Source organism: Muscardinus avellanarius, assembly GCF_963383645.1.
Source record: "Muscardinus avellanarius genome assembly, chromosome: 10".
Taxonomy (NCBI): Eukaryota; Metazoa; Chordata; class Mammalia; order Rodentia; family Gliridae; genus Muscardinus; species Muscardinus avellanarius.
The window spans coordinates 34,961,486-34,978,684 of record NC_137796.1 but is presented as its reverse complement, the minus strand read 5'-3'; the positions used below and the strand labels follow the sequence as shown (position 1 = coordinate 34,978,684).

General features: G+C 36.4%; 1 protein-coding gene across 3 annotated transcripts in view; it reads left to right on the top strand.

The window, feature by feature from the left end:
* CYLD (CYLD lysine 63 deubiquitinase) overlaps positions 1-16,897 on the top strand; it is a gene marked incomplete at both ends in the record, with an annotated part of 56,977 nt that extends 40,080 nt beyond the window's left edge. For all 3 annotated transcript variants that reach the window (XM_080704385.1, XM_080704384.1, XM_080704383.1), the window contains 8 exons: positions 1,033-1,155; positions 3,181-3,272; positions 4,522-4,588; positions 9,540-9,672; positions 13,287-13,395; positions 14,366-14,484; positions 14,752-14,968; positions 16,713-16,897. In XM_080704385.1, coding sequence (XP_080560511.1) covers positions 1,033-1,155; positions 3,181-3,272; positions 4,522-4,588; positions 9,540-9,672; positions 13,287-13,395; positions 14,366-14,484; positions 14,752-14,968; positions 16,713-16,897 — 1,045 coding nt within the window. The remainder of the gene's footprint in view (positions 1-1,032; positions 1,156-3,180; positions 3,273-4,521; positions 4,589-9,539; positions 9,673-13,286; positions 13,396-14,365; positions 14,485-14,751; positions 14,969-16,712) is intronic.
* Between the last annotated feature and the right edge of the window lie 302 nt (positions 16,898-17,199).

Sequence of the window (17,199 nt, the reverse complement as noted above, 5' to 3'; positions counted from 1 at the left end):
TTAAGTATAATTTATCCAGATAAAGAAATGTATTTCCTAGATTAGCTCAAAGTCAGACATGAAGAATTCTAATTATGCCAGTCAATACCACAGTGAGATCACTTCAAACCTGTTGGGATGGCTATAAAAAGATGAAAAGATAAAAGTGTTGACTGTGAGGCAGAAAGAAGAGAACCCTTGTACTCTATAGGCAGGAATGTAAATAGGGAAAAAATAATTTTCAATAAAGCACATGTGCCACCGCTGCTTCCTCTTCCTCGGTCACGCACACACACATGTCCTCAAATATATGTTTTTTCCAAAGTGGAACAACTTAAAATAGCAAGAATTATTAGACTTCTGAAGATTTAACTAAAAATCTTTAGTTTCCTGAGGTACTATACAGTGCCAGTTAAATTGAGTATAACTTGCTAGCTCAGTACATCTTTGTCATAAGAACTAGGAAGTTAACCAAATGTTAAAATTTTAAAAGCAGGGCTAGTGTGGTGGTGTATGCCTGTCTTCCCAGTACTTGGGAAGCTAAGACAGGAGGATCACATTGCAGGTTCAAAGCCAGTGAGCAGTCATTTAGTGAAGCCCTGCTTCAAAATAAAAAATAATGTATCTCAGTGGTAGAGTGCCTCTGGATTCAATCCCCAGTACCACAAGCAAACAAAGAAACACAAAAAGTAGGGGAAAAAAATGAAGATTGTAGGCCATTTTGTTGGCAGAATACTTTGTCTCAGACATGTAGACAAAAAGAAGCCCTATAGAATTGATATAATATTCTTTATATTTCCTGATCAAAATCTGTGTTAGTCTATAGTTTGCCTTCTTGGCATTAGTATTCTCCTTGACCTGGAAGGTTCTCTTGGCCCTGATGATGGCACCATGGGACTCTTCACAGGGCTCTTAGGTACCTATCTTCATGAATAAACAATTGTTTTTGTTTGTTCTCTAGTCTTTTTTTCCTCTCCTGATTCTCTTTAGAATCCATTTCTCAAAAAATGTTATGTTTATAGCTTGAGGAAAAATAATGTTTTTATTTTACAGCTTATTTGCTTTCAGTTCTGTTCTGGATACTGTATTACTTAGACCCAAAGAAAAGAATGATGTAGAATATTATAGTGAAACTCAAGAGCTACTGAGGACAGAAATTGTCAATCCTCTGAGACTGTAAGTAGAAGATAAATGTTTTGCCTTTAGATGGTAATCAGGTTGCTTTTATCTGGCCCATGAATTTATACCTATAATAAAAAAATGGCAACAATGAGCTCCTATGGTCAAATAACTGATTTTTTAAACCTTTGTTTCTTGTACCTCCATTGCTTATTTAGCTTCTTAAGTCCAATGGATAGAACATAGTTTATTTTATGAAATGACTTGAAATATTGACTCTACCACTTGGTAGAATATACTGCAAGTTAGCAATTGCAGTAGGTTTAGAAAAGCTGATACATAACTACTTGGGCTTCTTATCTTTTGAAATCGTTTAACGCTCCTACTAACAGTAATCATGCTTATTAGTCAAATTGGTGTATTCTGGCTTCTTAGACCTAATTTATCTAAAAGAAAGAAAGTAAGGAATAGTATTTAATACTTCTGTACTAGAAACAGATGAGATATATTTTAGTGGCATATTTTTGTTTAAGGAAATGTATTTAAACCTCTATTTCCCTTAATAAGGTGATTCTTTTTAATTTTTCTAGTTTAGAAATGATAAATATGTCAATTTTTGTTTTTGTTTTTTGTTTTTGTTTTTGCCACAGAAAACAATTTGTGATGGCACAAGCCCAAGTGACGTATGACCATCTTTTAAAGAGTTTTGATAAGTAGTAATAGTGATATGTGATAATGTCACATTATAAAATTTAAACTGTGAAGAATTAGGGCCATAGATAAAAAAAATTGTTCCTTCAGGAATACAGAGAGAAAACTAAATAATTTAAAATCTATATCAAGATAAATTTAAATTTTGTTACATATTTTCTTATTTAACAATTAAAACAAAAAATAGTCATAGAGTATTTTGACCAAAAAAGGAGAAGAGTAATGAGTTTTCCTAATGACTTACTAAATCATGTGACTAGAAAAGTCAATTATAAGAGGATAAGTAACCTCAGTTATATCTTGTTTTCCTTAAATTCTGTAATGAATTCTGTCATTGTTTTACCCTTTAGGATAATTATAAATCTTGGTCTTCACATTAATTACTTTGTCTTATGCAAACTTATAAACTCTTTTCCTCCTGAAGTGATTGATAATAGAACAAGGCAGGTCAAATTCAAAACTCAAGAGTGTTGCCATTTCTTTCCTTCTATCCAAAATATCAAAAGTCCTTTGATAAGGCTGGGCGTGGTAGCGCACACTTGTAATCCCAGCACTGGGGAGGCTGATACAGGAGGATCATGGTTTGAGGATAGTCTCAGCTACTTAGGTCTTTTGCAACTCAGCATTGCAAATAATAAATAAAGAATAAAAAATAGGGCTGGGACTGTAGCTCAGAGGTAGAATGCCTCTGGGTTCCAAGTCCATTGATAAACATTCTCTGGATACTGTTGTCCTACTGTTGAGAATAATAGTAAATTATTCTTTGTCAACCCTGTTCATGAGAAGAAACTTGTCCAATGACCTGTTGTGATAAAGATCCCTGTGTCTATAGCATTCACATCTTGGTTGAATAAAAACAGTTGGCTTTGGTAATGAAACCCTGCTTTCTTCATTGCAAGCTTTCCCAAAGCAGTGACCCTGTCTTTTTCACCTTACTCCTTTTGTCTTCCCAGTGGCCAGCAGGTTAGGCTACTATGTAAGTGGTAGATGTTCAATATATGTTGGTTGCAGAGAGTTAATTAGTGGATATAAATTAGTATAATAATAGATCCACTAGTTCTGACTTGCCCTTGTTAAGCCCATTGTGGATCCTAAGGTCTCTTCTGAAGTCAGTTTTAGAATTAGAGTTTTGTCAAGGTTTGGCATTGACTGTATCTTGTATTCAGAGAAAGATGAGAGAAAATGGTGTGTTGGTTTGTTTGCTGATTGGTTTGATTGTAGATTTTAGATTTTCAGTATCTTAGTAATCTCTCTTCCCATTGCTTTATGACATGCTGGAGTTATATAAGAAATATGTTATTATTAAGAGGTGTAATATGATTTACTGTACATGCCAGAATCAGTTAATTAATAGTTTTTTTCCTAACATAGATATGGTTATGTATGTGCCACGAAAATTATGAAATTGAGGAAAATACTTGAAAAAGTTGAGGCTGCATCAGGATTTACTTCTGAAGAAAAAGGTGACTACTTAATTTATACTATATGCATTGAAAATAACTCAAAAGCCTACAAATATACTCAATAATTAGCTGAAATGTATGTCTGTGTATTTTGGAGTTTAATTTTAAATGAGATTTTGGAGGAGGCTGGGATGTAGCTAAGAGGTAGAATGCTAGCCCAGCATGTAAGAAGCCTGGATTCAACCCCAGGACCATAAAAACAAACAGAAACAAAGAGAATTCTTTTCCTATGTGGCATACAATTTTCTCCCCATTTTGTAAATTCTTATTTTCCTTGAAAAGTGAATGGTTACATGCAATAATGAACCCCTCAAGTAGCTGGTTGGTTCTACTGTATTAAAAAAAATTGGTGAAAAGTGCTTTTCTTTTCATTTGGTAGTTATGCCTGAGTTGTTTCTTTTTCCATGGTAGAGGAGTACACTGAGTTCTTTACATTGACCACTTAGTTTTCCATATAAAATGGAGCTATTGCTGGGCGTGGTGGCGCACGCTTGTAATTCCTGCGCTTGGGAGGCTGAGACAGGAGGATCGCACAGGTTCGAAGCCAGCCTCAGCTACTTAGTGAGGCTTTCAGCAACTTAGTGAGACCCTGTTTCCAAATAAAATATAAAATAGGTCTGGGAGTATAGCCCAGAGGTAGAAAGCCTCTGGGTTCTACCCCTCAGTACCACAAAAAAATAAAATAAAATAAATAAAAAATAATAATAAAAATAGGGGGTGTAACTCGGAGGTCAAATGCCCCTGGGTTCCATCCCCAGACCCATAAAATAAATAAATAAATAAATAAATAAAATAAATAAAATGGAGCTACAAAATGGCTAAGATTAAGATTATAGTCAGTGTTCTAATTTATTCATAGCTAATGGATTTACTCTTGACTTTGAACTTGTCAACACTGTACTATAACCAACTATGTTATTTAGAGGCTTGATAATTATTTAAATAGGAAAATGCAGGGGATATTTCAGGGTTTTTTCTACTTAATGTTAACCCCCCAAGAGAAAAAAATATTTCACTGTGCAAAAATGATTATTCCCTTTGAAATGCAATAAAGTTACAACAAAATTGAAACTACTTTATCAGAATCTTTAAATATCCTTTGTACTTTTCCTTGGCCAGGAAAACTTGAAAGCCATACTTCTCATTGAAATAATAATGAATTAGTAAGATTGAGTTATTTATAGAAATATGATTGTTTTCATTATTTTTAAAATTTGCCTGTGACTGACTTGATTTTTTTATATTCTAGATCCTGAAGAATTCTTAAATATCCTGTTTCATCATATTTTAAGGGTAGAGCCATTGTTAAAAATAAGGTAACTTTTAAATTACTATAGAAGCATTGGAAAAAATAACCTATCCTCGTTTCCCCTGCCATTGTTAAGTAGTAATGATTACAGTTATATTTGTTTAGGGCTCTTAATTATTCTAGGCAGGTATAAATTCAAATTAAATGTAATCGTTTTCCACTCTGTAGTGTTATACTTAACTTGAACGGCAAACCCAATGTAAATTTGTACTTTTAATTTTAACCCTAGTAATACAAATTATTATAGTTCATTTTATTATGAAACTGTATATGAATATTTTTATAATTTGAATTAATGAACCTTTTAAGAGGATCTAATTCTAATCTAGTCACACACTGGAAGCACATCATTTTAGACTACCCATCACTTAAAGAATTAAATTAACTTTAAGCTGGGCATGGTGGAGGCTGAGACAGGAGGATCGCACAGGTTAGAAGCCAGCCTCAGCTACTTAGTGAGGCTCCCAGCAACTTAGTGAGACCCTGTTTCCAAATAAAGTATAAAATAGTCTGGGAGTATAGCCCGGAGGTAGAAAAGCCCCTGGGTTAAACCCTCACCACAAAAATAAATAAATTAATTAACTTTAAATTAGCTCTCTTGTTCAGTTTTGCTACTTGACTTTTTTCTTCCCTCCACATTCAGTAAAAGCCTGAGTTTAAGGCAGTAAAGTTCTTAGTGAGATGTTTTAAATGGCTGAATTTCCCAGATAGCTTGAGTATCCACAGTCTAAATTTTGGCCTTAAAAGCTAATTGTAGATGGGTTATTCTTAAGTGATGTTGTTTGCTGTCAGTGTAAAGAATGACTGATGAGGGAAGGGTGAAATGCCACAGTTAGGGTTTGATGTTTGGGAAGTTCCAGCACATAAGACATGAAACATAAACTACATATTTATTACTAGTTTAACATGGTAATATTCATGTGTCTATCTAGACTATCCTTCACAATTGTGAAGAAACTACTAGAATTTTGAAAAGAATTTGTAATTTAGCCATGTAAAACATAACCAATAGGACTTGTGTATACTTTCAAGTAGACAGGGAAAAGTAATAATTTCATATTTCATGAAAGTAAAATACCAGCCAGGCATAGTGCATGTGTGTAATCCACGTATTTGAGAGGTGAAACAGGAGGATAGCAGGTTCTTGGCCAGCCTCAGCAATTTAGTGAGACCCTGTTTCAAAATAAGAAAATAAAATAGGGCTGAGGGTGTAGCTCAGAGTTCTACCTCTGAGTAGTAGTACCCCTGGGTTCAATCCCCAGTACTACCCCCCCAAAAAAAAAAAAAAAAAAAAAAAAATAAATAAATAAATAAATAAATAAAATAAAACAAAATACCAAGCACTTAATTTTATTGAACTAGATTTAAAATGCAGATCTGCAAGGTGATTTATTAATTAGTTAGATGATATTTTAGATAAAATTAAATGATCTAAAGATGCTAATTTTTTTTACAAAATAATTTGTACATGAGCAGGATTTTTAATCTTTTTTTCTTTTAGAATGCAAGCAAATGATTTTAGAGTTCTCTACAAAATGAAGTGGGTGACACATTGAATAATTATTTTGGCAATACTGCTATAAAATTAGAGATATCGATCAGTAGAACTGAATGGAAAGCTCAGTTAGATGTCCGCCTCAAACACAAATGGGGAAGGATACATATAATACATGATGTGGGATATCTAGCAGGCAGTTGTGGAGGAAAAGGTCAGTTTTGGTTTTTCATCTTTTAAAGAAATAAATTCCAGGTGCTAAAGACAGATGTTTTCATACCCACCCCACCCCCAGCCAAACATACTTAAGGGATATCATATTTTTTCTGTGTTCACTTAGGTGAATACTATAATGGTTCTAAAGGGATAGGCATTTCTCAAGAGTCTGAAGGCCTTGTGGAGTTTGGAAAGTGCCCTAGGGAGTTTTTACAAATGGAGAGGTCCACTGTCTTCCCTTTTCCCCCAGGCAGTGTCTTCATATTGCAAATTATTGTTTAAAGACTAACCATTTTCTTTTCCCTCCCTCCCTCCCTCCTTCCCTCCCTCCCTCCCTCCTTCCCTTCCCTTTCCTTTCCTTCCTTCCTTCCTTCCTTCCTTCCTTCCTTGTGCTGGGGCTTGAGCTTAGGGACATTGTACCTCCACGATAAATCCCTATCCCATTTTACTTTTTATTTGGAAACAAAATCTCGCTAAGTTGCTGAAAGCCTCACTAAGTTGCCAAAGCTGGCTTTCAACATGAGATCTTGTCTTAGCTTCTCAAGTACTGGGATTTACAGGTATGTGCCAACATGCCTGGCTAACAAGATATTTTAAGTTAGTTGTTTTTCCCTAAGTGTCATTCTTCCTCTGTACTCTTCTTTTTTCTTACGGATATCAGCTGGTGCAGCAAATAGGAAGATTAGTACCTTACAACCAGAAGTAATAAAGCAGTCCCAAAAGGGCTAGATGACATTTTTAAACAATTGAAGAGACAATAGAAGGAATAAATACTAATGGAGGTTAAAAGCAGATTTGATGAACAAAATCAAATAAACAGGCCAGGCCAGGCGCACACTTGTAATCCCAGCATTTGGGAGGCTGAGACTGGAGGATCGCAGTTCACGAACAGCCTCAGCTACTTAGGGAGGCTCTCTGCAACTTAGTGAGATATCCTGGTTTCAAAATAAAGAATAAAAAATAGGGCAGGGGATGTGCTTGAGGTCAAATGCCTCTGGGTTCCATCCCCAGACCTGCCAAAAAAAAAAAAAAAGGAAAGGAAAAGAAAAGAAAAAAAAATCAAATAAAGAGGCAAAAGTAGAATTTCCAGAAATAGGAAATATGTCATGGGAGGAGGAGGAACCTGGCTGGAGGCAGTGTGCACAGTTGGAGAGGGGATCGCACACTGGAAGATAAATCTAAAAAATATCCAGAGTGAAGCCAGGTATAAAGAGTGGGAAAACAGGAAAGAGTAGATGAGAAGCATGGAAGATAGATTCGAATTGCAGTTTCTGAAGGAGATGCTGGAGAGAATTGGGCAGAAACAGTGTTTCATGAGATTTTCAGAATTCTTGACAGACTTAAATTCTAAGAATAAACATGTAGAGAATTCCCTAAGAACCAGGATTAACTTACCACTCAGGGACTTATTACAAAATGTACTTTAGTAGGACAAACTGAATTTAGTATAAAGGAGTCTGATATAAAAAGCGGGGAAGAATGAAGAAATTGATAAACTTGGATAAATTAATCCTTCATAGTTAGAAAACAATTCCAATGATGGTAGTAATAGTGACTAATTGTATATGTAGCTTTAAAGTGAAACTGAAGTCACAACCACTAACAAGATGATAGTGATTGGAAGCAGAGGAAAAAAAGTGGGATAATATCAGCAATCAGGAAGCAAAGGTATAGGGGGGATTTTCAGATTGCATTCTGAGTCTCACATGGTATGGTCTGAATAGTCTTCCATAGACGTATCATATCTGTATTATGTTCCATGCCGTGGGGAAGCCCATAACTGATAAAGACTTTTGTGGCTACCCATTATGGTCTGTATCACAAAGACAGATGGACATAAATTATATTAATCCACGAGTGTTTTAATCTTCTGTGTAGATGTCCATTTTCTTTTAAAGTACACCCATTTGTACTCTTCTGCCCTTGGATTTTCCTAGAGTGGAGACTATAGTTTAAGTTGTAGAGTTTGGTACAATTCTGTAGGATTTTAGAAGGCTAAAGTCCTTGAGGAGTCAGTTTTATGTGGTGGTGTTCTTCCTTCCACTCTTCTATCTCAACATTACAAACTTGTGTGTCTTTTACTACCATGTTTCTGGTAGCTTCTCTGTGTTTGCCACTTATGGCCACCATCCTTCCTCTCCTTCCTCCAGCTTTATTTCTACTTGTTTTAACTACTTACCTTCACTGATTTCAACTTTCGTAGTTTCTGCTCTTATTTTTTTCTGTTACTTAGTAATTTTTTATGCTTTTTGGCACTCACAGAAAAATGTTGGCCTTTTGTAGTCATTAATTTCCAATTATAGTATTGGAATAGCATGGGCCCTGGGCTTTTAGGTTATCATTTGTTTTTATTGTTCTGGTTCTCAAGAATCTGCTGCCTTGTTACCAAATAACTTTTGTTTATTTGGGGGGATAATTTGATTTGGGAAGTGGAAGGTTTCTGCAGGCTGGTCTCTGAATTGCTGAGGACTATGTTAATATTTCCCCTAAAAATCTTGAAATTTAGAATAAACAGTCTAACTCTAAACCTAGAAATTATGCTAAAAAGGCAAGTGGTAAACTTAATGATTATTAATCCTTTGGTAGAGATAGTACTATAGATTAATGGCATTTTATAGTAAGACATTTTGAAGGGGAAATGTTCACTCTAAGGGTTTTACTGTGATGGCCATATAGTAGGTGCTTACTTGGTATTTGTTGAATGAATGAGTGACCATCTAAAGAGACAGCAGGCTTTTGCAGAAAGCATGAGATAAATAGCTGTGAGGACCCTTGGTTTCTGTATCTTGCTCTGCTTTCAATTCTCTGAGTAATGACTTCCCAGGACCTTCAATTTTTTTTTTTTTTTAAGGGGAGGTGAGGAGAAGTTTGGTCTAGAAGATCTTTTAAGAGTCTGCCACATTTAGTCATATCAGAATTTATTTTCCCGTGTTAAGCACCAAATGCAGTTTGCTATTTACTAGAGTTGGACGTGAAGCTAAACCAGTTTGATTTTAAGTTCTGGTTATTGTTCACCCAGTAGATTGGGTATATTATTCCATAATCTTTCTCCTGATCACTGAAAGCTTTTCAACATAAAACTAAAGCAAGAAATCATTTATCAGGTGCATAAGTTGGGACTATCCAAAGCTATAATATCATTTCCTGGGGTTCTGTTCTTAGATCCTTCTGGAACGAACAACTTCACATTCTGATTAAGCATTTAATCAATAAGTTCCATGTGTATTTTTTTTTTGCATGCCCTTAGGTCAGCAGGTCAAAAAGTACAAGATTGTTACTTCTATCAGATTTTCATGGAAAAAAATGAGAAAGTTGGAGTTCCTACAATTCAGCAGTTGTTGGAATGGTCTTTTATCAACAGTAACCTGAAATTTGCAGAGGTTAGTGATGCTGTGTTTTATGTGACTCTTAAGACTACTAGTAAATTCATTGTCTGTGGACTTTAGCTTACTGAGAATAGTTTGAAACACACATTATTAAGAAAATTCAGGACTTCCGGGAAGATGGCGACCGAGAAAAGCGGGGCTTAAGAGCCCCACTAACAACCAGTCTCCATTACCACAAAATCAGCGCCTTCATAGCCAGAAAACACCATCACCAGAGAAACAAAAAAATCACCAGGCTCCAGAGAGAAAGCAGACCGAGAACAGAGCTCAGAGCCACAGAGGAGATAACTGGCCTCACACCCGAGGATGCGGCAGCAGTGCCATACTGCCGGCGGCAGCGGTGACTTCACCGGACGGCTACAGCAAGCCGAGGTGAGCCGCTGCGGAACAGCCAGGCAGGATTTCTTGGCACAGGTAAAATCTAAAGCTCCCAGTGGCTGAGCTCAGCACATGCCGCAGGGATTCAGAGTAGAAATCAAAACCAAGAAGAAATACGCCAGCCTCACGGCCGAGGGCGTGGCAGCGGCGCCATATTGCCACCGGCGGCAGCAGCAGAGAATTCACCGAAGCCAGTATAGCTACATCTGCGTACTCAAGAACAGTGAGTCAAATTGCGGGCCACAGAGGAGAAATCCCAGTACTGTACTCCCTGGGACTTGACCCAGTGGGGGAGGGGCGGTGGCAGAGATATCACACCATAGGAGAACGTGCAACCTGGCACCCCCCACAGTCTAAAGCAGCCCCTATCGACTCTCTGGGTCAGAGACTCTGTGATACAACCCAGAAAAGGAGTAGTGGGGTCTGAGATACTACTGACTCGAGATCCAGAACACCTTAAGTGAAGTCATAGTGACCCAAGGGAAGAACCCAGAGAAGGCACAAACCTCCGAAATCATGGGAAAGAGGAATAATACTGGAGCAATGAATGCCCACAACCCCACAACATCAGAACCCGATAAAACAGAAAATCAGAGATTTCTAGAAGATCAAATCAGGAAAATAACTGTAGAAATAATAGAGGTGCTTCAAAAAGAACTCAGAGAGAGCCAAAAAGAGATAAAGGATGCAATTAATGAAGTAAAGGCCTCAATTCAAAGCACAAACAACCGATTAGACCACATGGAGAACAGAATATCGCTCTTAGAAGATGATCATTCCAAAAATGAATGCATAGTTTCTAATCTAGGAAAAAATATCCGACAGCAGGAATCTGATATTGAAGAAATATGGGCCCATTTTAAGAGAGCTAACCTAAGAATAATTGGAATAGAGGAGGGAAAAGAAAGTGAAACCAAAGGGATCCACAATCTCTTCAAGGAAGTAATAGCAGAAAATTTTCCAAACATAGAGCCAGAGGTTGATACACAGGTCCAGGAAACTTATAGAACTCCCTTTAGACAATTTCGGAGAAGAGGATCCCCATGCCACATAATTGTCAAAATGACCAATGTGGAAGCCAAGCAGAGAATCTTGAAGGCAACCAAAACAAAGGGCCAAGTGACATTCAGAGGCAAACCAATTAGAATCACTCTAGACTTCCCAAACCAAGTCATGAGAGCCAGAAGGGCTTGGAGTAACATATTCCAAACTCTGAAATAAAACAACTTCCAGCCAAAAATTTCCTACCCAGCAAAACTTTCTATCAAATTAGATGGAGAAATAAGAAGCTTCCATGACAAACAGAAACTGAAGAAATTTATGTCTTCAAAACCAGCACTAGAGAAAATACTGAAAGAGATTAACTACAAAGAAGAAATAGGTAACACACACCAGAACCAGAGAAACAAGAGTTTCCATCCAACAGTCAACTAAGATTGGTTATCTGTGGAGATTCATTACTTATGTTAGTCTTTTACCTATCTCTAAATGGTATTGTTTGCCTTTATTGTTGTTAATTTTTAGGATTTCTAGTTGGAATATTAATATACCTCCAGATATAGCATTTGGAAATATTTTATCCCATTCTATTAGTAACTGTTAACTCTGTTTACATTGTCTTTGGATATACAATATTTTTTTTTTTTTAGGGAGTTTATATACTCTTCTGTTGCCTGTGCCATTGAAATAATATCCAAGAAATCACTGCCAATTTCAGTGTTGTGAGGTTTTATGACCCAGATTTTCTCCTAAAAGTTTATAGTCTTAAGATTTATATTTAGGTCTTTTATCTATTTTGAATTAATATTTGTATATGGGATTAGGTAAGGGTCCAACTTTATTCTTTTCCATGTAATTATTATGTTTCAACAATATTTAGTTAAAATATTATTATTTCTACCACCAAATGTTCGTGGAAACCTTGTCAAAAATAACTTGACAATACAGGGAAGAATTTATCTCTAGGCTTTTATTTAACTCCAATGGTTTATATATCTGCCTTTAGAATAGTACTACACTGTTTCAATTATTGCAGCTTTATATGGTTTGAAATCAGAAAATATATATCTTCTAGCTTTGTTCTTTTTCAAGATCGTTTTGGGTATTTAGAGTCCATATTCCATATTAGGATAGATTTTTTTTCTGAAAAATAAATATATAAATATATGATAGTTTCACCTAAAAAATATAGAAAAAAATATTCTCTGGTAAGAAAGAAAGTAAAAAGAAATATTGAAATGTTATCTTTAAGTCATCAAAAGCTTGGTATCAGACAAATGAAACTGTTATGTGAGATTATCATTTTTAATTTTGGATAAATTGCTATAATACTAGATGTCAACCACTAAGCCAAGCATGGGAGGGAGGGATGGGGAGGGAATGGGGTGGGGATCAGGTGGGGGCTGACTGGGCGATGTGTGCATGTATGTCTACAAAAGTTTGTATCCCACTATGATGTATGAATACAGTGCACCAATAAAAAAAAAAAGAAAAAAAATTTGAAGATATTTTAGGGTTGTGAGAGGAAATCTATAGTTTAAAACATTATTAAACTTATAATAATTCTTTGTTATTCCTTTTTAAAATTTTTTATTGGTGCATTTAATCATACTTCTTAATGGAGAACAAGATGGTAGAGACATATATGCCTATATCACTCAATTAGCCCTAACACAATTCCCACTTCAATCCCTTCTCCCTCCCTTCTCATGTTTGGCTTAGTGATTGACTTTGATATGTTTGTGAATGTACATCATGTATATTTCTTCTCTCCCCATCCCATTACCCTCAGTTAGGCCTCTTTATTTGCTCATCTCTGGTTTCTCCTACTTCTAGAATTTCTCTTATGTCCCTTTTTCTTCCCAGCTTCCACATATTAGGGAGAGCATTCGATTGCTTACTTTTTGTGACTGACTAATCTCACTTAGCATAATGTTCTTCAGTTTCATCCATTTCCCTGTAAATGATGTAATTTTGTTCTTCTTTATTCCTGAGTAAAATTCCATTGTTTAAGTAAAAAAAAAAAAATTCAAATTAAAAAGAAATGCAGTTCATTCTCATAGAAAATACCATAGATTTAAGATTAAACTTTTTAGATTTTGGGTGTCAAAGAAAACAAAAAGGTATTTGTAGCTTAAAAATGTTTACGTAGTTTAATGCAAAAAGACAATTCAATTGCCAGTACTAAAAAACAAAAAAATAAATAAAACCATGTATATATTCTCTTTTAGGCACCATCCTGTCTGATTATTCAGATGCCTCGATTTGGGAAAGACTTTAAACTATTTAAAAAAATTTTTCCTTCTTTGGAATTAAATATAACAGATTTACTTGAAGATAGTAAGTATACAAATTTTTAGTTGTTTTTTTTTGAAATAATCTGTCAGGTTATTCTTATTGGCTGTGACTATAATACTTCTAAAAGGCAATTCAGTATTGGAGAACTTGGACATATTAAGTAGTAACTTTAGTTCTGGGAATTTTGAAAAAATAAATGAAAATAAACATTTTATATACAGAAATGCTTATTGTTGTATGATTAAGAAATTAGACACAACCAATATTATAATAAGAAGGGAATAGGAAAATGAATTGTATATCCATACAATGAAACTACAAAATTCATATTTTTGAAGACTACCTTATATGAACCTGGTCATGATGTAATATTGAGTGAGTTTCATTAATAGGTTCTGTAGAGGAGCTTAATACAGATATGTGTTTATATAAACACCCCCCACACATAGTTACATAAATATTCAGATTTAAAATTATTAGAGAATTCATAATATTGATAGCAATTATGTTGTCTTTTGCTAACTACAATGTTAGTACTTTCAGGGTTTTTATACTTCTTTTTATCTTTGAATTTTTATCAAAAGATATTTTAATAGTCAGAGGGGAAACCACTCTAGAATACACTATTAGAAGAAAAATAGTGTAGGCTAAGACAGGAGGATCACAGGTTTGGGGCTAGTCTCAGCTACTTAGAAATACCCTCTGCAACTTTACCCTCTGTAAGTCCCTGAGACCCTATTTCAAAATAAAGAATAAAAAATAGAGCTGGGGGATGTGGTTGGGATGTGGTTGGGAGGTAGAACGTCCCTGAGTTCAACCCCAGTCCCCCCACACACAAAGTTACAAATCCAAGAAAATATCCAGTTCAAGTTTAAGAGAACACAAGAGGGATAGACTTTTTTAGAAGCAGCCCCGGACACCATCCAAAGCACAATTTTCTTTTAGAAATTTTTAATGAAGAAATGTGTTTTTTAAAGGCCTCTCTACCCCCTCCCTGTCTTCCCCACTGCAGCGCCCAGGCAGTGCCGGATCTGTGGGGGGCTGGCCATGTATGAGTGCAGGGAATGCTATGATGATCCCGACATCTCAGCCGGCAAGATCAAGCAGTTCTGTAAAACCTGCAACACTCAAGTAAGTTTGCCTCCACACAATGGATGTGAAATAGTAAATGATTCGTAGTTGAAAGCAGATTTCAGGTTTTGAAGGCTTTTACGATATAATTAACTTTAAAAATCCACATGAAATGGTATTATTTATGCCTCTTCTGTTGACTTGAAAGACAACTGTGAAGCAATTCATTTGCTGTTTGTAAGGGATCTTGTCAGGAAGAGGTAAGTTCACCATTCGAAACATGGAGTCTAGCTCATTCATAACATTCTTTTCATTTGTCCATTTTAGGTCCACCTTCATCCCAAGAGGTTGAATCATAAATATAATCCAGTGTCACTTCCCAAAGATTTACCTGACTGGAACTGGAGACATGGCTGCATCCCCTGTCAGAATATGGAGTTATTTGCTGTTCTCTGCATAGAAACAAGCCACTATGTTGCTTTTGTGAAGTATGGGAAAGACGATTCTGCCTGGCTCTTCTTTGACAGCATGGCTGATCGGGATGGTATTTAAAAGATCCTTTCTTCCACACATGACAGCATTTTAGTTTGTGGTGGGATAGTTCATAATGGGATATATTCTGTGTTATATTTTATGGCAAAATCCTTTCAGGAATCTTGGCAACACAGACTTAAGTTTTGGGATGTATTAACAACCCTGCTACCTAAACTAAGGGGTAAAATGTTGTGATAGTTTGATTCTTTGTTAAAGAATCCCAAAATTCTTATTTTGGGTCTGAAAGATTTTGTTGCCTCTCATTGTTGTATAAACCATAGTATCCATTTATTAAACAGCTACATGCCAAGTTCTCTGAGAGCACATTACTCATGCTATCAAAATCCTCACAAGATGGGAGTGATTCCAGTTTTTCTGGTAGGAAAGATGAGGTTTAAGGTGGCTAAAGTTACATAGCTTATGTTTAACTCAGTCTTTCTGATCTCATGCTTTTTTTACTTGCTAAACTATGTTCTCTTCTAAACAACAAAAGTTAAGAGCAGAAGTAAATACTCTTTTGGAAAAGTGTTTAATGTTTAAATGAATTTAATATTTCTTCCTGAAATCAGGGATGAACCACTTTCTGGGCCATTTTATAGAATGCTTAGTCATTACTTAATCTGGGCCTGAGAGCCAGGGGCTTGAGGAGGTGTCAGGAGTGAAATGCTTGTCACATCAGCTGACCCTACTGTCTGGAGCTTGCAGGTCTGGGCAAGGTTGGGAAGAATGACTTCCATGTCCCTCCATTCTTCTTGAAGCCCATTTTTCCACTAGCCCAAGTCTTCTAGTGTGGCCCTCTGATAATGACCTTACAGGCTAGCAGTATCAACCTCTTGACTGGAAGCCCAGCCTCTAGACCAAGAGGTCTTAGTCTTTCCTCAGCCCTGCTACCTGAGGGGTGTGACCCTGCCCTTCCTCAGCCAACATTGGTACTTAACAGTATGGCTCAAAAGCATAGGAATTTCATATATTTAGAAAAGCCATTGTGAGAACATTTTTTTTTCCAGACCAGAGGGAATCAGAATATCATGCACAGAGGGTACATATTAAAAACAACTGTTAGAGGTATCCAAATATGTTTTTTAAAATGTAGGGAGATGTGCCGGGCGTGGTGGCGCACGCTTGTAATCCCTGCGCTTGGGAGGCAGAGACAGGAGGAAAGCGCAGGTTCGAAGCCAGCCTCACTGGCTTAAGAGACCCTGTTTCCAAATAAAAATATAAAAATAGGTATGGGAGTGTAGCCCAGAGGTAGAAGGGTTTTCAGGAACCCCAGTACCACATACACACCAAAAAAAAAAAAATGTAGGGAGAGGTAATGTTTATTTTACTAGACCTGCTCCATTGGACAATCTCATGGTAAAGCCTGCTAGGGCGCTTTTGTCTGGACGGTGATATGGAAATGGTGGCACAGAATAGTGTGCATATGTATAGATAGCAATATTCCTTGAATAACTGAATACAGAGAGGAGTCTGGAAAGTAAGTAGTGGGCTTTTTTTCCCCAGGAAATATAACCTTTTACCAATTTTATTTACTCTTGGTCCCAGAATCCTTTCAGGAGCTGAGAGATTAGGATCCTATCACAAGTTAAAGGAGCTTTAACTTGTAGAAATGAAAAGTGAAATAAGGTCTAAGATGCTGAATTTCATTCAGCCTGTACCAGATTCTAGGGTCTTAAGTCTGTATTGCTGGGGCAGGATGGCAAGAAAACTTAGAATTTCACTGCCCTAAAAAGACTTCTCCCTCTTCCTTGTAGGTGGCCAGAATGGTTTCAACATTCCTCAAGTGACCCCCTGCCCAGAAGTGGGAGAATACTTGAAGATGTCTCCAGAGGACCTGCATTCCTTGGACTCCAGAAGAATCCAAGGCTGTGCTCGCAGACTTCTTTGTGATGCATATATGTGCATGTACCAGAGTCCCACCATGAGCTTGTACAAGTAGCTGAGTCCTGCGGCGGAGTGAAAGGAGACTGAGCTCACATTTCCAGCGCCGTCTCCCTTGAGCTGGTAGCTCTGCTCTGCGCCCATTGCCGGCAGTGGGCGCGTTTGTGGTGATGGCCCTTGGGAAAAGGATTCCTGTGTTTCCAAACCAATTGCTTTTGTGTTACTGAAGTATTTAATAAGAAGCATTTTGCACTCTAGAAAGTATGTTTGTGTTGGTTTTTTTAAGAAGTCTAAATGAAGTTATTAATATCTGAAGCTTTAAGTTAAGTGCATTGATCATATGATATTTTTGGAAGCATA